The sequence below is a fragment of the Abramis brama genome (assembly GCF_963993115.1).
Source record: "Abramis brama genome assembly, chromosome: 1".
Classification (NCBI taxonomy): Eukaryota; Metazoa; Chordata; class Actinopteri; order Cypriniformes; family Leuciscidae; genus Abramis; species Abramis brama.
Genome location: NC_139963.1, coordinates 13,007,795 through 13,034,022, shown reverse-complemented (window position 1 = coordinate 13,034,022; position 26,228 = coordinate 13,007,795). Strand labels below are relative to the sequence as shown.

At 43.1% G+C, this 26,228-nt stretch overlaps 3 protein-coding genes across 4 annotated transcripts; all 3 read right to left on the bottom strand.

Moving 5' to 3' along the window:
- Positions 1-11,151: 11,151 nt before the first annotated feature.
- Positions 11,152-12,698, bottom strand: LOC311086349 (uncharacterized protein). Its single transcript, XM_084119185.1, has 4 exons — positions 12,483-12,698; positions 12,002-12,122; positions 11,702-11,839; positions 11,152-11,446 (listed from the first exon to the last, which is right to left on the bottom strand). Exons 2-4 carry the CDS (start codon positions 12,111-12,113, stop codon positions 11,262-11,264), a joined length of 435 nt encoding a protein of 144 aa, XP_083975311.1. The 5' UTR covers positions 12,114-12,122; positions 12,483-12,698; the 3' UTR covers positions 11,152-11,261.
- A 5,175-nt stretch (positions 12,699-17,873) lies between these two features.
- Positions 17,874-19,175, bottom strand: LOC311086329 (uncharacterized protein). Its single transcript, XM_084119146.1, has 2 exons — positions 18,960-19,175; positions 17,874-18,478 (listed from the first exon to the last, which is right to left on the bottom strand). Exons 1-2 carry the CDS (start codon positions 19,042-19,044, stop codon positions 17,979-17,981), a joined length of 585 nt encoding a protein of 194 aa, XP_083975272.1. The 5' UTR covers positions 19,045-19,175; the 3' UTR covers positions 17,874-17,978.
- A 5,186-nt stretch (positions 19,176-24,361) lies between these two features.
- LOC311086340 (uncharacterized protein) lies at positions 24,362-25,664 on the bottom strand. 2 transcript variants are annotated; one of them, XM_084119160.1, is made up of 3 exons: positions 25,449-25,664; positions 24,596-24,967; positions 24,362-24,553 (listed from the first exon to the last, which is right to left on the bottom strand). In XM_084119160.1, the coding sequence occupies exons 1-3, from the start codon at positions 25,531-25,533 to the stop codon at positions 24,513-24,515; spliced, it is 498 nt and encodes a 165-aa protein (XP_083975286.1). In that variant the 5' UTR covers positions 25,534-25,664; the 3' UTR covers positions 24,362-24,512. The 2 variants fall into 2 exon arrangements, with proteins under 2 accessions (XP_083975286.1, XP_083975285.1); XM_084119159.1 differs by having other exon boundaries at positions 24,363-24,967.
- Positions 25,665-26,228: the final 564 nt, after the last annotated feature.

The window sequence follows — 26,228 nt, the reverse complement described above, 5'->3', positions numbered from 1 at the left end:
ATTCCCGCTGCTCGTCCCACGACGGGCAGCACCCTAAAATGGTTAAAGAAAGAACTCACTATCCCATCTCTGAGCACACGGAGTGTGCGGATGAGAGCACGCGCCGCCCACGGGCCACGCTCCTCTCATCCCCCTCTGTCGCCAGACCCCTGCCAGAGCACGCCCCCGTGGGACGCTGGTCCTCCCCTGGCCTCCTCTGGCAGGACGCGGCTAATGACCGTGCCCCCGCACCGGGCCGCTATGCCACCCACGCCTGGGCCGGTCATTCCGCCTCGCTGCACCCCCGACGGTACGTCTGTGGTTCGTATGACCCCGCTGGTGCACTTTCTGGAAGCCTGGCTAGAGCTTCCCAGACTGTCCCGCTGGGTCGCGAGAACCATCAGGCTCGGCTACGCGATTCAGTTCGCGCGATCTCCTCCCCGCTACAGCGGAGTCCGCTTCACTATGGTCGGTGGCAATGCCCCGGTCATGAGAGCGGAGGTCGCCACCCTACTGGCGAAGGGTGCGATCGAGATTGTCCCTCCAGCCGAAATGAGGTCCGGCTTCTACAGCCCTTACTTCATTGTTCCGAAGAAATCGGGTGGGTTACGACCGATCTTGGACCTGCGCGTCCTGAACCGCTCCCTTCACAGGCTGCCATTCAGGATGCTCACGGCCAAACGCATTTTCGAGTGTGTGCGGCCACAAGATTGGTTTGCAGCGATCGACCTGAAGGACGCCTACTTTCATGTCTCCATTTTACCTCGACACAGACCGTTTCTACGGTTTGCTTTCGAGGGGCAGGCATACCAGTACGCGGTTCTCCCTTTCGGGCTAGCCCTGTCTCCTCGCGTCTTTACGAAGGTCATCGAGGCAGCCCTTGTTCCCCTCCGGGAACACAGGGTTCGCATCCTGAACTATCTCGACGACTGGCTGATCCTAGCTCACTCTCGAGACCGGGTTTGCGAACACAGGGATCTGGTGCTCCAACACTTAGCCCGTCTGGGCCTTCGGGTCAACTGGGAAAAGAGCAAACTTTGCCCCGTGCAGAGGATCTCTTTTCTCGGTATGGAGATCGACTCGGTCGCCATGTGCGCGCAGCTTACGAGCGAGCGCGCGCAGTCACTGCTGACTTGTCTTCGCCAATTCGAGGGCAAGAGTGCGGTGCCACTGAAATTATTTCAGAGGCTCCTGGGGCATATGGCATCCGCAGCCGCAGTAACGCCGCTCGGATTGCTTCATATGAGACCGCTTCAGCTTTGGCTTCGCGATCGAGTCCCGAGGTGGGCATGGCAACACGGCAAGCTCCGGGTCCCAGTGACTCCGACCTGCCGTCAGACCTTCACCCCGTGGTCGAACCTCAGCTTTCTACGGGCCGGAGTGCCCCTGGAACGAGTTTCCCGGCATGTTGTTGTCTCAACAGATGCCTCCACCACGGGCTGGGGCGCCATGTGCAATGGACATGCTGCCGCGGGCTCCTGGACAGGACCCCAGCGCCTATGGCATGTCAATTGCCTCGAGTTGCTGGCTGTACGTCTCGCCCTGCACCGCTTCCATGCGCTGCTCAGGGGTCAGCACGTATAAGTCCGATCAGACAATACCGCGACAGTAGCGTACATCAACCATCAAGGTGGTCTGCGCTCCCGCCGTATGTCACAACTCGCCCGCCACCTCCTCATATGGAGTCAGAAGCATCTGAGGTCGCTTCGAGCCATTTATATCCCGGGACACCTGAACCACGCGACCGACGAGCTGTCTCGAGTTCGGCCTCTCTCTGGAGAATGGCGACTCCATCCCCAGACGGTCCAGCTGATTTGGGATCAGTTCGGCGACGCACAGGTAGACCTGTTTGCCTCCCACGACTCGTCCCATTGCGACCTGTTTTATTCCCTGACCGAGGGCACGCTCGGCACGGATGCACTGGCGCACAGCTGGCCGCGGGGCCTCCGCAAGTATGCGTTTCCCCCAGTGAGCCTTCTTGCGCGGACCCTGCGCAAGATCAGGGAGGACGAGGAGCAGGTCATATTGGTTGCCCCATACTGGCCCAACCACACCTGGTTCTCAGAACTCATACTCCTTGCGACAGCACCTCCCTGGCCAATTCCTCTGAGGAAGGACCTCCTTTCTCAGGGACGGGGCACCCTGTGGCACCCTCGTCCCGGTCTTTGGAACCTCCACGTGTGGCTCCTGGACGGGACGAGGTAGGTTTGAGTACCCTACCACCAGCGGTGGTGGCTACCATCACTTCCGCTAGAGCATCGTCCACGAGACATGTCTATGCGTTGAAGTGGAACCTCTTCGTCAACTGGTGTTCTTCTAAACATCAAGAACCCACAAAATGCCCCATCAGTGTCGTGCTTTCCTTCCTGCAAGAAGGGTTGGAGCGAAGGCTGTCTCCCTCCACCCTGAAAGTGTATGTTGCCGCCATTGCCGCACATCACGACGCAGTTGATGGTAAGTCCTTGGGAAAGCACGACCTGATCGTCAGGTTCCTGAGGGGAGCCAGGAGATTAAATCCTCCTCGTCCTCCCCTCGTACCCTCTTGGGACCTCTCAGTGGTTTTAACTGCCCTGCAGAGTGCTCCCTTTGAGCCTCTGCAATCAGTGGAGCTTAAGTTCCTGTCAATGAAGACAGCGCTCCTGGTTGCATTGGCCTCCATCAAGAGGGTAGGGGACCTGCAGGCATTTTCGGTTGACGAAGCGTGCCTGGAATTCGGGCCGGCTAACTCTCACGTGATCCTGAGACCCCGGCTTGGATACGTGCCCAAGGTTCCTACCACACCCTTTCGAGACCAGGTAGTGAACCTGCAAGCGCTGCCCTTGGAGGAGGCAGACCCAGCCTTGGCACTGCTCTGTCCAGAACGCGCCCTTCGTGCTTACGTAGACAGAACGTGGTGTTTCAGGACCTCAGACCAGCTCTTTGTCTGTTATGGTGGGAAGCTGAAGGGAAAGGCTCTCTCCAAGCAAAGGTTGTCTCACTGGATAGTGGACGCCATTGCTTTGGCTTACCAGCAGCAAGGTCGACCGTGCCCCCTTGGTGTGACGGCCCACTCCACTCGGAGTGTGGCATCCTCTTGGGCTCTAGCGCATGGCGCCTCGCTAACAGACATCTGCAGAGCTGCAGGCTGGGCGACACCTAACACATTCGCGAGATTCTACAATCTCCGAGTAGAGCCAGTTTCTTCTCATGTACTCGCTTCAACTAGCCGGTGCTAGATTCTGCTCAGGTGTCTTCGCTTGCTCGCCATTCCTCTCCACGGACGGGATACGTGCGATATTCCTCAGGTGAGCCTCATAAGCCCTGAGTCTCCTCCAGCACTGACGACGTCAACGCCAGAGTTATGCCACTGGCAGCTTTCGCGCTTGGCTAGGTGTCTCCATGTGCATGGTTCCCTTCGGGCGACCCCCACATGTGTATTCCACTGTAAGCCTCTTTGAGCATGTGTCTTTCCCTTGGCAAGCCACCTTGCCACCCCTGGGGTTGAAATATTCCACCTGCGGCTGGACACCCCAGTGTTGCTCCGTATGCAGCCCTTCGGGGTCATATGTGTATTCCAAGTCCCCCCCTTCGGGTTGGGCATGATTGCATATTTCCACTGGATATGCTTCCCAGTGTACCTTGGTATTCCTGTGTTAAGTAGGACTCCTTCGTCCGTGCTAGTCTCACGACAGGGAGCTCAGACTTACGCAGGGCACTGGAAGACAGTCGAGAGGTGGCGTGATTATACGGGAACCCCATTCGTCGTCATCCGACGTAACTCGGAGTGACAACGAAAGGGAACGTCTCGGTTACGTATGTAACCCTCGTTCCCTGAGTAGGGAACGGAGACGTTACGTCTCCCTGCCACTTCCGCTGTACCGCTGGAACGCCTGAGTTCAGTCTCGGCTCCTCAGCGAAGACATATCTGCATATTGCTCGCGACTTCCTTATATACCCCCAGGGTGGGGCGGAGTTACGCTATGCAAATTCCGCAGACCCATGCCATTTCTTTGCCATTGGCTCGTGTTTTAATACTCGAAGATGATAGGATTTCTAAGCGAAACCCCATTCGTCGCCATCCGACGTAACGTCTCCGTTCCCTACTCAGGGAATGAGGGTTACATACGTAACCGAGACGTTTTCTGAAAGAATAAGTCAAAATTTAGTGAGTTTATGCTTAAAACAAGCAAAATAATATGGCAGTGCGTTTTAGTGTTCTTCTAACCCTAATCAATTTTAATTTTTAGGTGAAAATTTTAATTTATAGAACTATGAATAGATAGACAACTACATCGAACCACAGTGGAACCCACAATAGTTATTTTAATTATTAATATTATTTATTAATTAAATTTTTTTTTTTTTCAATTACAGGTCAATCTCTAAGCAACCAGTGCTGGACATTACGTTTGTAAGGTCAAGGTGTGTGTGGAAAGGATCACAGCCTATCTTCATCACTGGCCTGGCAGCGCTGTTTGCCTCCTCCTATGAGTTCAGCTTGCAGTACAGGAAGAGGCAGCACTTGAGTTTGTTCAGAGGTTAGTCATTAGCATATTTGCCATTCATATAAATATTAGACTGAATTGTGACTTGTCTTGACAGTATTTATTAAGCTGACTACTGGTATGAACAATATGGCCCTGGTTTCCATACTGGGCTTAGCTTAAGACAGGTCTAGGCCTTAATAAAATTAGGGTATTTAAGCAGCTTTTATAAAAATGTCTAATAAAAAAAAAACATTACTGGTGTGCATCTTGAGACAAAACAGTGGCAGTCACATATTTAAGATATGTCAGTGCAAGTTGTTTTCAGTTGAAGGATTAGTGAAAATTCTGCCATTAATTACTCACCCTCATGTCGTTCCAAACCTGTATAAGACCTTCGTTCATCTTCAGAACACAAATGAAGATATTTTTGATGAAATCTGAGAGGTTTCTGAACCAGCCATAGACAGAAACGTCTTTGCAACTTTCAAGGCCCAGAAAGGTAGTAAAAACATTGTTTAAATAATCCATGTAACTACAGTGGTGCAACCTTAATATTATGAAGCGATGAGAATACCTTTTGTGCACAAAAAAAAACAAAATAACGACATTATTCAACAATCTCTACTCTTTCACATCATTCTCCTCTGCTGTTGATGTAGTGTAAACAGTGTCAAGTCACCTTCATTTATATAGCGCTTTTAACAATATAGATTGTTTCAAAGCAGCTTTACAGTGATAATAGGAAATTACAGTAACGTAGATTGTTTTAGCCTCCTTAGTGTTTTAAAAAATATCGATTTTTAATGCTATCATAGTCGTGCCCCAAGCACTCCCATTCAAAAGGCAATTTGACCGTAAACGAAAATACGATCAAACTTAAAAGTGGCGTTTCCATCCTAATTATGCTTTTAAATGAAAGTTTGCCTCGGGTAGATTAACAAAAAGACCCTAGGTTGCATTTTGGCAAGAGTTACCCTTTAATACGCTCCGGCCCACTCATCCTCACAAAACAGCGTAGAAGAATGACATGTAAAAGAAGAGATTATTCAACAATGTCGTTATTTTGGGGTTATTTTGCGCACAAAAAGTATTCTCGTCACTTCATAATATTAAGGTTGAACCACTGTAGTTATATGTACTATTTACCAATGTTTCTACCACCTTTCTGGGCTTTGGCAGTTGCAATGACATTGATGTCAATGGAGGGACAGAAACCTCCCAGATTTCATCAAAAATATCTTAATTTGTGTTCCGAAGATGAACGAAAGTCTTAAAGGAGAACTCCGGTCAATTTTAACATTGAGCTCATTTTTTTGTAAATTTGGAGTGCTGTCAATACAGAGAACAACGACAAAAATCGCTGTTGCCTACACCGTGTTATCCTCTTTTTAAAATTTGCACCCTGTTGACTTCAATAGGGCAAGTTTTAAACCTGCTTTTAGCCTCTTAACATCCTTGATGTGTCATTACAAATGCCCAGCCAATGTGAGTGATTCCTTCAGAGTGAACACGGGTGAATCTGACTGCAGTAGATGTGAAAGATATGAATAAAAATGATGTTATTTCAGCCAGCGCACATACCTGTATTTACATCCTGTTTTCGGTCGAAGTCCATAGTAATCGATTGCCGAGTTCACGCACATATGTTTAGTTACCTTTGATCACGAGCGTGAACTCGACAATCGACTACTATGGACTTCGACCGAAAACAGGATGTAAATACAGGTATGTGTGCTCTATATAGTCTATGGCTGCCTTTCCACTGATACTCTGATGGGACCTGATGAGGGGATGATATTAAAAGTTGTAGAATAAAACTTTAAATCTGGCAACCCCACTTCCAAAAGTTTAGTTAGTTGACAGTGCACATGTAAACAGACACATTGAGTTGATGTATTTTAACCAGGGCAGAAAAAATATCAGTTATTGATCACGACATCCAACATTGCATTTTTTTTCATGTTCAGTTTTATCCTAACAAACTAGTCGTTAAAAAAGTTATCTGGTTTCTATTTACACATATTTTGTGCTGTCTCTCTCTGTCAAAATATATAAACTCAGTCCATAATATTTCATTGTTTTTTTTCCTTTATTTTCTGCCTTTTAGACGATTTCCTGACATCAATCCTGAACGTGGATCAAAAACAAAGAAAGGACAAGTAACTTCAAAGAAAACTGGCCAAGTTGTGCAAAAAAAGAACACTGTAAGCCTACAGGTTTCCTTACTTCTGCAAAAACTTGAAGACTTTGAATGGGATTTCGTTTGCACTTGTATGGACTTCAAAACAGAAACGGCAATTCACTGCCATTATAACGCTTGGAAGAGCCAGGACATTTTTTAATAGAACTCCGATTTTATTCGTCTGAAAGAAGAATGTCACATAGACCTAGGATGACTTGAGGGTGAGTAAAACATGGACTAATTTAAATTTTTGGGTGAACTATCCCTTTAATTAAGCGCTAAGTGTTACCTGTTTGTTGTTAAGTGTTAAAATTGAATTTTATGTTTAAAAAAATTCAGCCAACATGTTCACAGAAGGCAATTTTCTGATCTTTGCTTTTAACCAAAATAAATGTTTTAAAATCCAGAAAATGTTGTTTTCTTTTTCCTAGTGTGACTACTATACAATTTATTGCTGTAGACAAGTTTAATATTGTAAAAGTATGTGGTATATACTGTATTTGGTAATTACAGTGGAGTACTGTAAATGCTGTTTACTGTACTAGTGCTGTAAAAATACAGTATGTGGCTGGCAACCCAGCTGCCAGTATTTTACTGTAAATTTACAGTACAACGTTTTACAGTGGAGTACTGTAAATGCTGTTTACAGTACTAGTTCTGTAAAAATACAGTATGTGGCTGGAAACCCAGCTGCCAGTATTTTACTGTAAATTTACAGTACAACGTTTTACAGTGGAGTACTGTAAATGCTGTTTACAGTACTAGTTCTGTAAAAATACAGTATGTGGCTGGAAACCCAGCTGCCAGTATTTTACTGTAAATTTACAGTACAACGTTTTACAGTACAATACTGTAAATGCTGTTTACAGTACTAGTTCTGTAAAAATACAGTATGTGGCTGGCAACCCAGCTGCCAGTATTTTACTGTAAAATTACAGTGAAAAGTTTTACAGTGCACTTACCAGTCACAATGAGTTTTGTTCCTTGTCCCTACTATTTAGTATGGGAAAAAGAGTAGGCGAGCGAAAAAGTATGTACGAATCCAAAAGAGTAGGCGAGAATTACCTGGGTGACGTACTAATTATCGCGAGATTCGGACTTAAGTGCGTTCGAATATGCCTACTTTCCTACTATATAGTAGGCGAAAACAGTACGTGAAGGAAGCAGTATGTCCGAAACATCAGTATTCACAAAAGAGTAGGCGAGAAGTTCCCGGATGGCTTACTGCTTTTGCCCAGATTTTCAAGTGCTCAACCGATGGATACTCTTCTATCCCAGAAGGCCACGCGAGAGGATACGTCATTTATCAAACATCGCAGAGATCAGCGACGCGGGTGCTTTCAAATGTGAGTAAACACGGTTCCTTTTGTTAAAATTGCATGTGTTGAACTACTGTAGAGTAAACTGTTGAATTGTTGAAGGTGTAAAGACGTTACAGTATAGTTGTGATTTTGCTGTAAAAACACGTTTTATTATGTATAACGTTAGATAACAGGGGAGCTCCAGTAAGGACACGTAAGTTAGGTCTCTAAAGTGGATTTACATAAACCATACATCATAAAGACGCTTATTTTAAATGTCTATTTACATCTGACAGGAAAATCTTGAAATGTAACATGAAATAGGCATCTGAGTGATGAATGTGTGCTATTATGTAGAACAAATCTATAAAGTAACTAAACATAAGTTATCTATTTAATTTGTCCATTAGTAGTTGATAAATTGAGGGACATTTATGTTGGATAAAAAGTTAAAACAACCTCAACATGTAAATGTAGTGTTGAGTTCATAAGTCACAGAGGTAACGTGAATCTGGTCTGGATGTTACAGGGTCAGATGAACAGATGTGTGTTTATCTGGTGGAGAGTGGCTCATGAAGCTGAATGCTGCCATCAAAGGCTTTGAGTAAGTATACTACAGAAATGAATAACAACAACTATTTAAATATTAAGTTGTAGTTTATTTTAATTATTGTAATTTCAAACAGAGCTATCACAGCACTTTTCTGATTCTTGATTTCTGTTCATTTGCTGCACAGCTTTTGTGGTGGAGCAGGACCTACAAGGAAAGATGATGGCGGCATTTGTGGAAAAAAAAGCGGGTTTGTCTTCTAAATAATACTGAAATCAAATGACATTGTGCGGTTGAAATTACTGCTTTTGTGTTATGTTTGTGCATTTTTGTAGGATCTGAAATGTCAGCAGGCTGGTGTGAGCACTGAGGATGAGGAGCCCAGAGCTGAATCCTGGAGATGGTGCCATGGATGAGACCCTCCATCACTCCACCTGCCCTTACGAGACCCTCCAACGGGAACCGCTGTGTTGAGATGGCAGAAGGATGTGGGGTTCAGCGCCTGTAGCCTACATACATGATTGTAGTTTGAATAAAGCTGTTTCATGTGTTGACTTGTATATGCATTTGTTTATTGTGTGATGGTGACTTTCATTCATTCTTTTACTAATTTATTAATATTTCTCATTGTTGTCAGTAAATAAAATATAATTATTTAATTAATGTTTTATTTAATTGTTTGAAAGAAAATGTAGATATGTTCATTATATACACATCTAGAGTGTATTCATGCATAGCTATGTCATATGACATTACATTTTGTTTGTTTTATTGAATTATATCATTTTCAGTAAAAAGTAATATAATTAAGTATTGGTCAGCATTCATCGTTGTTGTTATTATTGTATGTTTTGGGGTGGGATAGCAATGCAATTCATTCTGGGGTAATATTAATTTTTAATATTAATGATACTTAAATTTTTCGAGTACAAAATCAACAGTTTTCCTCCAAAGGCGAATCTTCGCACAACTGCCCTTTGTGCAGACATTACAAACGCTGAGGAAAACCATTCTAGGTAGGGCTGTCGAGTTACTGATGTTATGAGGTATATATATATATATATATATATATTACGGGTTTGCATACATAATATGAGATTTTTTACACAGGAAAAAAGAACCTACAAGGTTGAATATCTTAATATATATTTTCTTAAATAATTCATTATAATACATTTAAAAAAGCATTTTTTGTTATTTATAGGCCTAGGCCTGAGGGATGAAAGGAGAGTTAAATTCAACAAGAAAAATAGGAAAACATAAAGCAGTAAGCCACTTTTGCTTGTGGATGAAAATGTTTGGATATAAAAAAAATATATATAATTAACAACATTTACAAGAGATGACAATTCGTTTTATTACGATTTCGTAAATAAAAATAAAACGGTGGGTCACATTAGTAGGGTTAAATATAAGAACTTAAATCAACCCTAAATTTATTCACAAAATAAATGGGCAGCAGTTTCTTAAAAAAGACCACACAATGAGCAAGTTTAATCAATATCAAGATATTTACAGATAGATTAATTAAACGTGTCGTTCAAATCTTTTAAAGGCTGATTTATACTTCTGCGTCGGACCTACGCCGGAGCATCTACGCTGTCAACGCAGTCAAGACGCATTAAAAACGGATGCACGCGAGAAAACTTGTCCGGAGTTTTACATCATCAATCAATGACACGTTCCTTCATAGTGAGCTGCATTACACACGGGATTGAAATGGTGGCTACAAAGAAATCTCTAACGTTCATTTTGGTCATGGCTTGTCTTGAAAAACGAAGACAATTTGATGGTCGTTGTAGGACAAGTCACACTACAGGAGTCAGATTTGATCGCAACGGTCATTAATCAGCTGTCGGTGAACATGTCAAATAAAAGACTTCACATTTTAGCCAAGTATCAAAGGAATCTTTTAGGATTCGCAAAATTAGTCTCAGACGGCCAAAATTGCAGTGTGCACCCGGCTTTAGTCAGGTTAAGTTTCATCTGACTGTTGGTCTTGAATCACATTTGGTTGAGGCCTCATGTCCCACCTTTTTAGGGAGATGGGACACTTGTGTAATTTGTTGGCTTTGTTCTTTTAACTTAGCAATACACTGAGCTTGTTCTTGTGCAATGGATAAGGTAAATTCTCTGTGCTGTTTCAGCAGATAATTCCTTCACGGTTCTCTTCTGAACACATGCACCTTCTTGCATTCTAGACCCTACTTTGTGTGAATCCCAGATATCTTTGTCAAATCCAATCTGACTTAGTCACCATTGAGTCTATGTGCCATTCTAACAATGATCTGAACTCCCTGTCTGTCCACAAAGGGGTAGCTAGACCATCCTTCTCAGTCATTGGAATTAATGTAGCATTTCATTTGAACCATTTTGTGACATTTTCCTGGCAGTACTTCCCTGACAAAACCACCTTGTTAACATGAACTAACAGCTGTTAACCTTCCCTGAATGAAGAGAGGATAAATCTTCCCTTATACAGAGAATGACTCTTCTCCAGCACTGCAGAGAATAACGTTTGTTAACAACCTTCACTGATTAGACAGGATAAACCAACTTCCTTGACTATACAGAGGATGAAACACTTCTCTGTTGGTGCAGAGGACAATATACTCCACAGAAATGGAGAAGTTTTTTGGTACCAAAATAAACTCCAATCAAGCAAAACAAAAAAACATTTAATTAAGTATATTTATTTGGTGATAAACAGGGACATTGCAAATGAATAAAGCATTGAATTGATCTGTAAAAACTCCAGCATGAGTCCGGCAAAATCCATATGGTTACGACTTGCATTGGCAATCGTGACTGTGGTGACCGTGATCACCGTGGTGACCTCGACCTCCGTGGTGACCGTGAGCTCCGCGGTGACCGGCACACTCTGGTTGCGTCGGCAGTTCATCTGCAGGCTTTGGAGGTTCGGCCGCAGGCTTCGCGGGAGGTTTTGGAGGTTCGGCCGCAGGCTTCACTGGAGGGATACAGATAGTCATCTTTAGTCTTTCCTTTCAGTGGCATTCAGCACAAACTCAATTCATGAATAGCAAGTCTTACAGAGTGAAATGCATTTTAAATATTCATCATCTTTATTAATGTTGTAAAGCTATTCGTGAAACTGTGCTATGTACTAAATTCAGGATTTTGTCATCGAGTAGGATATGACAACTGAATTATAAAAAGGAACACTGGGAAATAAAATAGCTGACCCAAAAACTAGATAACCCACCTGTACATGGAGCCATACACTCATGTCCACATCCATTGCTGCAGCATTTCTCATTGTTTGGACAGTCACTGTCATAGTAACACAGCTCGGCACAATTTCCTCCTCCAGTTTTGGTGCTTGGACACTCTCCTGGCTTTGCTGTTATACAAAGATTCATGTTTAGATCATTGTGTTACTTGTTTCTTTGCAATTATTTGTGAGGTTTACTAGCAACTTCTGAGTGAAAATTTGTAAAAAAAAAAGAAAATTCTCAGGTTTCTTTTGAGAGGCCTCTAGCATCCATCATTAATTGAAACTCACAGAAAACAGGCGGCACACATGCGGGCCCACAGGGGAAATGACAGCATTTGTGTCCTCCAGAGCAGTCTCTATCAGAAGTACATCCTCGGCGGGACGGCACAACCGTCAGCATCACCGGACACTACAGAAGAGGATCATTAAGGGGGACCAATTAGTGTTGTAATAGTTTCAGTATTTAGAAGTCAGGGGTTTTTAAACATGTCTCAAACTTTATCAGCTTAAAATCAAGTAGAAATGCCATTTATCACTTAACTGTCAATTAGTTTTAAATACAAAGTGTACGGTTGCAACCCACCCCACTACTGGTGGGGTGTGTAATAGAGGCACAATGCAGATAGAAGACATGGACAGTTAATATGTTTTTCATAAATTTCCTATTGCATCTAAACATACTGTTGCTACATGTTCAAAAGAAGTCATATTTTGTAAGGCACTTATGCATTTCTTTGGGCCATGTAATGAAGCTAAAATATCTTCTCACCTGCGACTCCAGCGTGTGTTGTGCTCAAACATGCAGACAGACACAATAAAACAGCACTAAACAAGCAGTACACTCGAGCTGTCATCCTCTCGACCTGCGATCTCACAATCAACTCTACTGGAAAACGAGCTGAATTAGTCAGTCAGGAGGGACAATGAGGCGCACACAAAACTACAACAGACACATGTGCTGCTGAATCCCACAATATATATCACTGCATGTGTTTTTTGCAAACACGTTTTTAAAGATCCAAGGAGGCCTGGGTAACTCCAACACTGATCAACCTCACCTGCCTGTAGTAGTCAAATCTTGAAGACCTTGATTAGCTTGTTCAGGTGTGTTTGATTAGGTTTGGGGCAGCTCAAACACGCCAGATGTTGTAATTACGTAATTAGGAGATGATAAAGATGATGACAAGTTTACAAGTTGTTATTATGACTAACTCCTACACCTCTTTCACCTAAAATCTGCAGGAAAGTGGATCTCTTGTGAACACTTTTGCCATAAATCAAAAAGTTAGAAGACAGAGTATAACAAAAAATATCTAGGAACAATCGTCCAGTTTCCGATATATTAATGAGGAAGAGAAAAAACTATCAACAAGGACACAATATCCGTTTATCCAAGTGTATTTACACAAAACAACAAAAAAATCAGAAATAACATACAAAGAAGCAAAACAATAATATTATGGTTGTGTGTGTGTGTAACAAGTCTTTTTTGTCCAGCGTGCACCACAACGGAGTTTAGATCAGCCTCACCGGTAAAAAAAAAAGTCAAATCCGTGAGCAAGATCTTAGAAGCTTGTGACTGCTGTAAGTCCTTGGTCCTTCCACAAAAAAAAAGGTAATCCTCAATGAAAAAAAGTTTATGAAAGAACGCGCGTTCCACTCAAACCGGAATGCCGGTTCCTCATATGGAAAAACAACATAGTATCTTCCTGTTTGGGTGACAGCACATCACGTGACGCGAAGACACCAGATCTTCTCACGAGAGACGGAATCAAGGCCAAATACACAACAGTAAGGAAGAATGCAGAGAATATGGGAAAACAGCTAAACATTAATTGACAACAACTTCATTAATGATAGTCAATTAATAAATAAGCTTTTCCTTATGTGGCCACGCTACAGTTGATCCTGTCATAAGAGAAGAACCATGGCAAAATTGAATGGACACTTGACAGATGGAGACTCCAATTCGCCTCTCGTGTTCCTCTGATGAAGAGGAGAAGGTCCTCAGCCATCGATATGTTTGTGCTCTGTCACGGCCTGCATACCTGTCTTTGTTATTTTTGTGTATCAGTAGGTCGGGCTGCGATCCTGAGGGTGGATGGAGGACACCTGTGTTTGGAGTTTAACTTCCTGTTTAAAGCTTCCTACTTCCTGCCTTCCGGGAGAGGGAGAGAGGTTCTCTCTCCGGCGTGTCTTCTCCTTTATGGTTTTGTTATTGCCGGCATTTTGTGTTTAGTTGTGGTTTTGTTTGGTAAATAAATTGGTTATCGTTTGATTAAGTGTTTCCGTTCTACTTCTTTGTCATAAACTCTGAGCCGGGTTATGACAGCTCCAAAAGTGGAATGTCTTGTTGGTGGTGTTGTCTTTGATAAAATTTTCATACCATCTCATAACTGTCAAGAAGTTCACAGACATTACCAAAACATCAAAGTCTTCACCAGGGAAGGCTGTCTGCAGATCAGCAGCTATCTTCATAGCAGATTCACGGTCGTCTTCTGAAAGGATGTCCAGGTATGCCTGCCAGCGGAGTCTTTGAAGTGCCTCACACATTAACTTGTGGGTACGCAAGCTTCTGTTGTACTGATGTCCAGTTCTGACTACTTCTATAGATCCTGCAGCAACAACTTCAGCTTCAGTGATGACATCTTGAAATCCTGCATCCCCAAAGCGCTTCCCAATACAGGACAGGTATGCCATGGCTGTATGAAATCCCCCCATTCTCAGGACTAGTCGTTCCATAAATGTGGTGTTCCTCCAACAAATTTCTTGTGCTTTTGCATATATGGCCTGATCCATTACCAACACAATTTCATTCCGCCCCAGTTTGTCTGTTATTTCTATTGAACGAGTGAGGATGGTGTGTACTGTGTCTAGGTCTGTCGGACTGGCGTCAATGACGGGCAGGCAACCAATGTTAGACTGCTGCGGAATCGTACCTCTCTGTAGCAGTGTATTGTGACCAGTCCATCCAGGTGAAACACTGCCATGGACTTCTTGAGTCTTCATGAAAAAGTATACATGTATTTCTCGTGTCCCAGTTCAACTTCTGATCCAAAAGGTTTTGGACCGGTCCTCTTTCCTCTAATGTAGGTATCAATATGAGTGTGAGGTGGTTGAATAGACCTTTTCCTTGTTCTCTGCAGAGATACTGCTCAGAAGTAGACATACCACATGTAATTGGCCTCTGAATTACAATACCATTTTTTGTTATGTGTTGTTCCCTTTCCAGATAGTGTTTCTTCACCAAAGTCGTTGTTGTCCAATGCAAGAGTTGCTTGAACTTGAACTGTATTGTTTGGTGGGATGTATGTATCACCTCTTTGCAATTGCAGCTCTGCTAGAGCGGTGTCATGTTCCAGTACTTGTGAGTTGGAGGAACAGTGCCCTAGACCATTCAGTATTCCTATCAGCTGAGCTGATCCTGTCGTATGTCGTACAGCCATGGCTAAGGAGGAATGCTTTGGCATGAGCCAGCGTCCTCTCATTGCAAGATTCATGATATCCTGACACAATGAAACAATCTTCTGATTGTTCTCCACACTAACATTGGCACACAAGCCATCAGTTCTAAATTCTGTAGTCATACCTGATGTCCAAGGCAGGACATTGTATAATTAATGTGGTACCAGATCTGAGGCAGTGTCCATCTGAAGGTCTTGCGCTGTGAGTGGCCATGGCAGTTTAGGAGTAGTTTTGCACTTGGCCTCTATAATCTCCCTGAGTGACATGGCTGCATGATACAGAAGTCTTGAGTCTTTTGTTCCTTGCCCTGCTCCAACATGACTTGGTTCTGTGTCATCTTCACTATGGTCTGATGATGATGGCTGTGTAGCTTCATCATGGATTACTTCATCAGCAGTTACAGTAAATCATCAACATACACTAAATCATTTCTTGAGGATTTCAGAAATCTCAAAAATGGATGTATCTTTTGAAGTCTGGCTTTTAAGGAAAAAGCTTTGTAAGATGAAACGTCAACCCCTTCTTTTCCCTTAACTATTTTCTTAAAAAGGCCATTTAGCAAGGACAGCCTTAACACCTCACGGTTTCTCAGCAACCTCTCTTCCACCACTGACTTACAGAAATGGGTGTAGCCTGCCTGATATGGATTGCTTTCTGGATTTCCCTCTTGAGGAATTTTGGGCAGATGTCTTGCATAACGTCTGTAGCAGCTCAAATGATACATGGCCTCTGAAGCTACAAGATCCCTCCCACGTATGTGCAATAGTAGACCTTCATCCCTCCGTTCCTCTGCAGCAAGAAGTAGCTTACCTGCAGTTAGTGTTTCACACTGAGCAAGTTTTTCTTTTGACCTTTTTCTGCTGTGACTGTCAGTTATGTATTGGTTCTTTCTGCACATGAGGCATCCAACTGGTAGGAGATGGGAAGCTCTTTTTGGGAGGCTTGGGCCATCTGATGCAGAATGCAAAACCCGAAGCTTGGATGCAGTGTCATCACTGACTTCCTCTGGCAGCAGTTGGGCTTTATCTACATGGTTATGGGACAGCAGGTAGGGGACAGAACAAAGGGGACAAAGAATGTGTTTATCAAAGTTTGTTACTTTTAATCTAGTAATCTCACTGTTTAGATATGGAAGAATACCATGTAATGTATTTGTTTCAAATAAAACATTCCTAAAAAAAACAATGACTTTTGTGTTCAATCCATTGTCAGCCTTACACTATTCACTGTAATCTTATATTTAATCTATGCTTTTTGCCCTTGTTAAATGTCCATTTTTTTCAATACAAATTTTAAGATACAAAGTGTTCAAAAATATACATTAATTGACAATCACATTGTGTAATTAAGATTCACTGGTATTGTGAGGTTTATTTAACATACATTTTTAAACTAACTACAATACACACATACATAGCCTACATGATGCACCAATATACAATTATCTTAATAGAGAATTAGTAGAGTGATTGGATTTGATACATACCTTCAGTATCTTTGGCTGCCTTTTCTCTCCCCTGCATGCTCTTGCAATGTGATCTTTATTGGTGAAGAGCATGTAGCATTCCCTGTGGAACCCCACATTAACTGGCACATCTTGGTCTCTCCAGGTTTCTGTTAAGTTAAATGTTGCTATGGCTTTTTCAGCTATTAAACTCTCAGCAGCGTTGAGGTTAACCCATTTCTGGGCACACTGAACAAATGATGCCCAACTTGTTTGAGAAAATAAGGTTATTGGGCTTTTTGCCTTAGAAGCAACATGTGTACAGCACTTCATATTGTCACATACCGGCTGTCAATCACGTCCTGCTTTGTTATGCGGTCTATGTAAATAAATTAGGTGACAAAAGCCCACCCACGGGTGATAAATAATGTTAGAGGTCTTCTGACGGTGAGTGCACAATGTATATAGCTCGTGTAGACAAAAAGTATATAAAGCCTATTTTAATAGCAGGATTTTGTTATCAAGAGAGCAACGTTACATTATCACCTATGCTGGTTGTCAGGGAGACGTGTGATTGTTTTTACATTTTCTGACGCTACGATGTAGTAGTCCAATTTGGCCTTAATGTAAGAGTTCAAATCGATATCATCAAGCTTGTTCTTATGCAATGGATAAGGCAAATTCTCTGTGCTGTGGCAGCAGATAATTCCTTCACGGTTCTCTTCTGAACACATGCACCTTCTTGCATTCTTCAATAGACTCTACTTTGTGAGAATCCCAATCTGTGAGAATCCCAATCTGTGTGAATCCCAATCGGATTTAATCACTATTAAATCCATGTGCCACCCTAACAATGATTTGAACTCCCTGTCTGTCCACAAAGGGGCAGCTAGACCCCCCTTCTCAGTCGTTGGGATTAATGTAGCATTTCATTTGAACCATTATGTGATGTTTTCCTGGCAGTACTTCCCTGACAAAATCTTGTTAACATGAACTAGCAGTTGTTAACCTTGCCTGAATGAGCAGAGGATAAATCGTTCCTTAATATACAGAGAAGGACTCTTCTCCGGCATTGCCGAGAATAACATTTGTTAACACAACCTTCACTGATTAGACAGGATAAACCAACTTCCTTGACTATATACAGAGGATGAAACACTTCTCTGGTGGTGCAGAGGACAACCACATGTACTCCACAGAAATGGAGAAGTTTTTTGGTACCAAAATAAACTCCAATCAAGCAAAACATTTAATTAAGTATATTTATTTGGTGATGAACAGGGACATTGCAAATGAATAAAGCATTGAATTGATCTGTAAAAGAACTCCAGCATGAGTTCGGCAAAATCCATATGGTTATGACTTGCATTGGCGATCGTGATCGCCAGGGCCGTGGTGACCTCGACCTCTGTGGTGACCGTGACCTCCGTGGTGACCGTGACCTCCGTGGTGACCGTGACCATGACCTCCGTGGTGACCGTGACCATGACCTCCGTGGTGACCGGCACACTCTGGTTGCGTCAGCAGTTCAACTGCAGGAGGCTTTGGAGGTTCGGCCGCAGGCTTCGCGGGAGGTTTTGGAGGTTCGGCCGCAGGAGGTTTTGGAGGTTCGGCCGCAGGCTTCGCGGGAGGTTTTGGAGGTTCGGCCGCAGGCTTCGCGGGAGGTTTTGGAGGTTCGGCCGCAGGCTTCGCGGGAGGTTTTGGAGGTTCGGCCGCAGGCTTCGCGGGAGGTTTTGGAGGTTCGGCCGCAGGCTTCGCGGGAGGCTTTGGCGGGTTGGCCGCAGGCTTCGCGGGAGGCTTTGGCGGTTCGGCCGCAGGCTTCGCGGGAGGCTTTGGCGGTTCGGCCGCAGGCTTCACTGGAGGGATACAGATAGTCAGGTTTAGTATTTGTGGTCAGGTCAGCATTTGTGTCCTCCAGAGCAGTCTCTATCAGAAGTACATCCTCGGCGGGACGGCACGACCGTCAGCATCACCGGACACTACAGAAGAGGATCATTAAGGGGGACCAATGTGTGGTAATAGTTTCAGTATTTAGAAGTCAGGGTTTTTTAAACGGGTCTCAAACTTTATCAGCTTAAAATCAAGTAGAAATGCCATTTATCACTTAACTGTCAATTAGTTTTAAATACAAAGTGTACGGTTACAACCCAGCCCACTACTGGTGGGGTGTGTAATAGAGGCACAATGCAGATAGAAGACATGGACAGTTAATATGTTTTTCATAAATTTCCTATTGCATCTAAACGTACTGTTACTACATGTTCAAAAGAAGTCATATTTTGTAAGGCACTTATGCATTTCTTCGGGCCATGTAATGAAGCTAAAATATCTTCTCACCTGCGACTCCAGCGTGTGTTGTGCTCAAACATGCAGACAGACACAATAAAACAGCACTAAACAAGCAGTACACTCGAGCTGTCATCCTCTCGACCTGCGATCTCACAATCAACTCTACTGGAAAACGAGCTGAATTAGTCAGTCAGGAGGGACAATGAGGCGCACACAAAACTACAACAGACACATGTGCTGCTGAATCCCGCAATATATATCACTGCATGTGTTTTTTGCAAACACGTTTTTAAAGATCCAAGGAGGCCTGGGTAACTCCAACACTGATCAACCTCACCTGCCTGTAGTAGTCAAATCTTGAAGACCTTGATTAGCTTGTTCAGGTGTGTTTGATTAGGTTTGGGGCAGCAGAGCATTACGTTCACGCCAGATGTTGTAATTACGTAATTAGGAGATGATAAAGATGATGACAAGTTTACAAGTTGTTATTATGACTAACTCCTACACCTCTTTCACCTAAAATCTGCAGGAAAGTGGATCTCTTGTGAACACTTTTGCCATAAATCAAAAAGTTAGAAGACAGAGTATAACAAAAAATATCTAGGAACAATCGTCCAGTTTCCGATATATTAATGAGGAAGAGAAAAAACTATCAACAAGGACACAATATCCGTTTATCCAAGTGTATTTACACAAAACAACAAAAAAATCAGAAATAACATACAAAGAAGCAAAACAATAATATTATGGTTGTGTGTGTGTGTAACAAGTCTTTTTTGTCCAGCGTGCACCACAACGGAGTTTAGATCAGCCTCACCGGTAAAAAAAAAGTCAAATCCGTGAGCAAGATCTTAGAAGCTTGTGACTGCTGTAAGTCCTTGGTCCTTCCACAAAAAAAAAGGTAATCCTCAATGAAAAAAAGTTCATGAAAGAACGCGCGTTCCACTCAAACCGGAATGCCGGTTCCTCATATGGAAAAACAACATAGTATCTTCCTGTTTGGGTGACAGCACATCACGTGACGCGAAGACACCAGATCTTCTCACGAGAGACGGAATCAAGGCCAAATACACAACAGTAAGGAAGAATGCAGAGAATATGGGAAAACAGCTAAACATTAATTGACAACAACTTCATTAATGATAGTCAATTAATAAATAAGCTTTTCCTTATGTGGCCACGCTACAGTTGATCCTGTCATAAGAGAAGAACCATGGCAAAATTGAATGGACACTTGACAGATGGAGACTCCAATTCGCCTCTCGTGTTCCTCTGATGAAGAGGAGAAGGTCCTCAGCCATCGATATGTTTGTGCTCTGTCACGGCCTGCATACCTGTCTTTGTTATTTTTGTGTATCAGTAGGTCGGGCTGCGATCCTGAGGGTGGATGGAGGACACCTGTGTTTGGAGTTTAACTTCCTGTTTAAAGCTTCCTACTTCCTGCCTTCCGGGAGAGGGAGAGAGGTTCTCTCTCCGGCGTGTCTTCTCCTTTATGGTTTTGTTATTGCCGGCATTTTGTGTTTAGTTGTGGTTTTGTTTGGTAAATAAATTGGTTATCGTTTGATTAAGTGTTTCCGTTCTACTTCTTTGTCATAAACTCTGAGCCGGGTTATGACAGCTCCAAAAGTGGAATGTCTTGTTGGTGGTGTTGTCTTTGATAAAATTTTCATACCATCTCATAACTGTCAAGAAGTTCACAGACATTACCAAAACATCAAAGTCTTCACCAGGGAAGGCTGTCTGCAGATCAGCAGCTATCTTCATAGCAGATTCACGGTCGTCTTCTGAAAGGATGTCAAGGTATGCCTGCCAGCGGAGTCTTTGAAGTGCCTCACACATTAACTTGTGGGTACGCAAGCTTCTGTTGTACTGATGTCCAGTTCTGACTACTTCTATAGATCCTGCAGCAACAACTTCAGCTTCAGTGATGACATCTTGAAATCCTGCATCCCCAAAGCGCTTCCCAATACAGGACAGGTATGCCATGGCTGTATGAAATCCCCCCATTCTCAGGACTAGTCGTTCCATAAATGTGGTGTTCCTCCAACAAATTTCTTGTGCTTTTGCATATATGGCCTGATCCATTACCAACACAATTTCATTCCGCCCCAGTTTGTCTGTTATTTCTATTGAACGAGTGAGGATGGTGTGTACTGTGTCTAGGTCTGTCGGACTGGCGTCAATGACGGGCAGGCAACCAATGTTAGACTGCTGCGGAATCGTACCTCTCTGTAGCAGTGTATTGTGACCAGTCCATCCAGGTGAAACACTGCCATGGACTTCTTGAGTCTTCATGAAAAAGTATACATGTATTTCTCGTGTCCCAGTTCAACTTCTGATCCAAAAGGTTTTGGACCGGTCCTCTTTCCTCTAATGTAGGTATCAATATGAGTGTGAGGTGGTTGAATAGACCTTTTCCTTGTTCTCTGCAGAGATACTGCTCAGAAGTAGACATACCACATGTAATTGGCCTCTGAATTACAATACCATTTTTTGTTATGTGTTGTTCCCTTTCCAGATAGTGTTTCTTCACCAAAGTCGTTGTTGTCCAATGCAAGAGTTGCTTGAACTTGAACTGTATTGTTTGGTGGGATGTATGTATCACCTCTTTGCAATTGCAGCTCTGCTAGAGCGGTGTCATGTTCCAGTACTTGTGAGTTGGAGGAACAGTGCCCTAGACCATTCAGTATTCCTATCAGCTGAGCTGATCCTGTCGTATGTCGTACAGCCATGGCTAAGGAGGAATGCTTTGGCATGAGCCAGCGTCCTCTCATTGCAAGATTCATGATATCCTGACACAATGAAACAATCTTCTGATTGTTCTCCACACTAACATTGGCACACAAGCCATCAGTTCTAAATTCTGTAGTCATACCTGATGTCCAAGGCAGGACATTGTATAATTAATGTGGTACCAGATCTGAGGCAGTGTCCATCTGAAGGTCTTGCGCTGTGAGTGGCCATGGCAGTTTAGGAGTAGTTTTGCACTTGGCCTCTATAATCTCCCTGAGTGACATGGCTGCATGATACAGAAGTCTTGAGTCTTTTGTTCCTTGCCCTGCTCCAACATGACTTGGTTCTGTGTCATCTTCACTATGGTCTGATGATGATGGCTGTGTAGCTTCATCATGGATTACTTCATCAGCAGTTACAGTAAATCATCAACATACACTAAATCATTTCTTGAGGATTTCAGAAATCTCAAAAATGGATGTATCTTTTGAAGTCTGGCTTTTAAGGAAAAAGCTTTGTAAGATGAAACGTCAACCCCTTCTTTTCCCTTAACTATTTTGTTAAAAAGGCCATTTAGCAAGGACAGCCTTAACACCTCACGGTTTCTCAGCAACCTCTCTTCCACCACTGACTTGCAGAAATGGGTGTAGCCTGCCTGATATGGATTGCTTTCTGGATTTCCCTCTTGAGGAATTTTGGGCAGATGTCTTGCATAACGTCTGTAGCAGCTCAAATGATACATGGCCTCTGAAGCTACAAGATCCCTCCCACGTATGTGCAATAGTAGACCTTCATCCCTCCGTTCCTCTGCAGCAAGAAGTAGCTTACCTGCAGTTAGTGTTTCACACTGAGCAAGTTTTTCTTTTGACCTTTTTCTGCTGTGACTGTCAGTTATGTATTGGTTCTTTCTGCACATGAGGCATCCAACTGGTAGGAGATGGGAAGCTCTTTTTGGGAGGCTTGGGCCATCTGATGCAGAATGCAAAACCCGAAGCTTGGATGCAGTGTCATCACTGACTTCCTCTGGCAGCAGTTGGGCTTTATCTACATGGTTATGGGACAGCAGGTAGGGGACAGAACAAAGGGGACAAAGAATGTGTTTATCAAAGTTTGTTACTTTTAATCTAGTAATCTCACTGTTTAGATATGGAAGAATACCATGTAATGTATTTGTTTCAAATAAAACATTCCTAAAAAAAACAATGACTTTTGTGTTCAATCCATTGTCAGCCTTACACTATTCACTGTAATCTTATATTTAATCTATGCTTTTTGCCCTTGTTAAATGTCCATTTTTTTCAATACAAATTTTAAGATACAAAGTGTTCAAAAATATACATTAATTGACAATCACATTGTGTAATTAAGATTCACTGGTATTGTGAGGTTTATTTAACATACATTTTTAAACTAACTACAATACACACATACATAGCCTACATGATGCACCAATATACAATTATCTTAATAGAGAATTAGTAGAGTGATTGGATTTGATACATACCTTCAGTATCTTTGGCTGCCTTTTCTCTCCCCTGCATGCTCTTGCAATGTGATCTTTATTGGTGAAGAGCATGTAGCATTCCCTGTGGAACCCCACATTAACTGGCACATCTTGGTCTCTCCAGGTTTCTGTTAAGTTAAATGTTGCTATGGCTTTTTCAGCTATTAAACTCTCAGCAGCGTTGAGGTTAACCCATTTCTGGGCACACTGAACAAATGATGCCCAACTTGTTTGAGAAAATAAGGTTATTGGGCTTTTTGCCTTAGAAGCAACATGTGTACAGCACTTCATATTGTCACATACCGGCTGTCAATCACGTCCTGCTTTGTTATGCGGTCTATGTAAATAAATTAGGTGACAAAAGCCCACCCACGGGTGATAAATAATGTTAGAGGTCTTCTGACGGTGAGTGCACAATGTATATAGCTCGTGTAGACAAAAAGTATATAAAGCCTATTTTAATAGCAGGATTTTGTTATCAAGAGAGCAACGTTACATTATCACCTATGCTGGTTGTCAGGGAGACGTGTGATTGTTTTTACATTTTCTGACGCTACGATGTAGTAGTCCAATTTGGCCTTAATGTAAGAGTTCAAATCGATATCATCAAGCTTGTTCTTATGCAATGGATAAGGCAAATTCTCTGTGCTGTGGCAGCAGATAATTCCTTCACGGTTCTCTTCTGAACACATGCACCTTTTTGCATTCTTCAATAGACTCTACTTTGTGAGAATCCCAATCTGTGAGAATCCCAATCTGTGTGAATCCCAATCGGATTTAATCACTATTAAATCCATGTGCCACCCTAACAATGATTTGAACTCCCTGTCTGTCCACAAAGGGGCAGCTAGACCCCCCTTCTCAGTCGTTGGGATTAATGTAGCATTTCATTTGAACCATTATGTGATGTTTTCCTGGCAGTACTTCCCTGACAAAATCTTGTTAACATGAACTAGCAGTTGTTAACCTTGCCTGAATGAGCAGAGGATAAATCGTTCCTTAATATACAGAGAAGGACTCTTCTCCGGCATTGCCGAGAATAACATTTGTTAACACAACCTTCACTGATTAGACAGGATAAACCAACTTCCTTGACTATATACAGAGGATGAAACACTTCTCTGGTGGTGCAGAGGACAACCACATGTACTCCACAGAAATGGAGAAGTTTTTTGGTACCAAAATAAACTCCAATCAAGCAAAACAAAACATTTAATTAAGTATATTTATTTGGTGATGAACAGGGACATTGCAAATGAATAAAGCATTGAATTGATCTGTAAAAGAACTCCAGCATGAGTTCGGCAAAATCCATATGGTTATGACTTGCATTGGCGATCGTGATCGCCAGGGCCGTGGTGACCTCAACCTCTGTGGTGACCGTGACCTCCGTGGTGACCGTGACCTCCGTGGTGACCGTGACCATGACCTCCGTGGTGACCGTGACCATGACCTCCGTGGTGACCGTGACCATGACCTCCGTGGTGACCGGCACACTCTGGTTGCGTCAGCAGTTCAACTGCAGGAGGCTTTGGAGGTTCGGCCGCAGGCTTCGCGGGAGGTTTTGGAGGTTCGGCCGCAGGCTTCGCGGGAGGTTTTGGAGGTTCGGCCGCAGGCTTCGCGGGAGGTTTTGGAGGTTCGGCCGCAGGCTTCGCGGGAGGTTTTGGAGGTTCGGCCGCAGGCTTCGCGGGAGGTTTTGGAGGTTCGGCCGCAGGCTTCGCGGGAGGCTTTGGCGGGTTGGCCGCAGGCTTCGCGGGAGGCTTTGGCGGTTCGGCCGCAGGCTTCGCGGGAGGCTTTGGCAGTTCGGCCGCAGGCTTCACTGGAGGGATACAGATAGTCAGGTTTAGTATTTGTGGTCAGGTCAGCATTTGTGTCCTCCAGAGCAGTCTCTATCAGAAGTACATCCTCGGCGGGACGGCACGACCGTCAGCATCACCGGACACTACAGAAGAGGATCATTAAGGGGGACCAATGTGTGGTAATAGTTTCAGTATTTAGAAGTCAGGGTTTTTTAAACGGGTCTCAAACTTTATCAGCTTAAAATCAAGTAGAAATGCCATTTATCACTTAACTGTCAATTAGTTTTAAATACAAAGTGTACGGTTACAACCCAGCCCACTACTGGTGGGGTGTGTAATAGAGGCACAATGCAGATAGAAGACATGGACAGTTAATATGCTTTTCATAAATTTCCTATTGCATCTAAACGTACTGTTACTACATGTTCAAAAGAAGTCATATTTTGTAAGGCACTTATGCATTTCTTCGGGCCATGTAATGAAGCTAAAATATCTTCTCACCTGCGACTCCAGCGTGTGTTGTGCTCAAACATGCAGACAGACACAATAAAACAGCACTAAACAAGCAGTACACTCGAGCTGTCATCCTCTCGACCTGCGATCTCACAATCAACTCTACTGGAAAACGAGCTGAATTAGTCAGTCAGGAGGGACAATGAGGCGCACACAAAACTACAACAGACACATGTGCTGCTGAATCCCGCAATATATATCACTACATGTGTTTTTTGCAAACACGTTTTTAAAGATCCAAGGAGGCCTGGGTAACTCCAACACTGATCAACCTCACCTGCCTGTAGTAGTCAAATCTTGAAGACCTTGATTAGCTTGTTCAGGTGTGTTTGATTAGGTTTGGGGCAGCAGAGCATTACGTTCACGCCAGATGTTGTAATTACGTAATTAGGAGATGATAAAGATGATGACAAGTTTACAAGTTGTTATTATGACTAACTCCTACACCTCTTTCACCTAAAATCTGCAGGAAAGTGGATCTCTTGTGAACACTTTTGCCATAAATCAAAAAGTTAGAAGACAGAGTATAACAAAAAATATCTAGGAACAATCGTCCAGTTTCCGATATATTAATGAGGAAGAGAAAAAACTATCAACAAGGACACAATATCCGTTTATCCAAGTGTATTTACACAAAACAACAAAAAAATCAGAAATAACATACAAAGAAGCAAAACAATAATATTATGGTTGTGTGTGTGTGTAACAAGTCTTTTTTGTCCAGCGTGCACCACAACGGAGTTTAGATCAGCCTCACCGGTAAAAAAA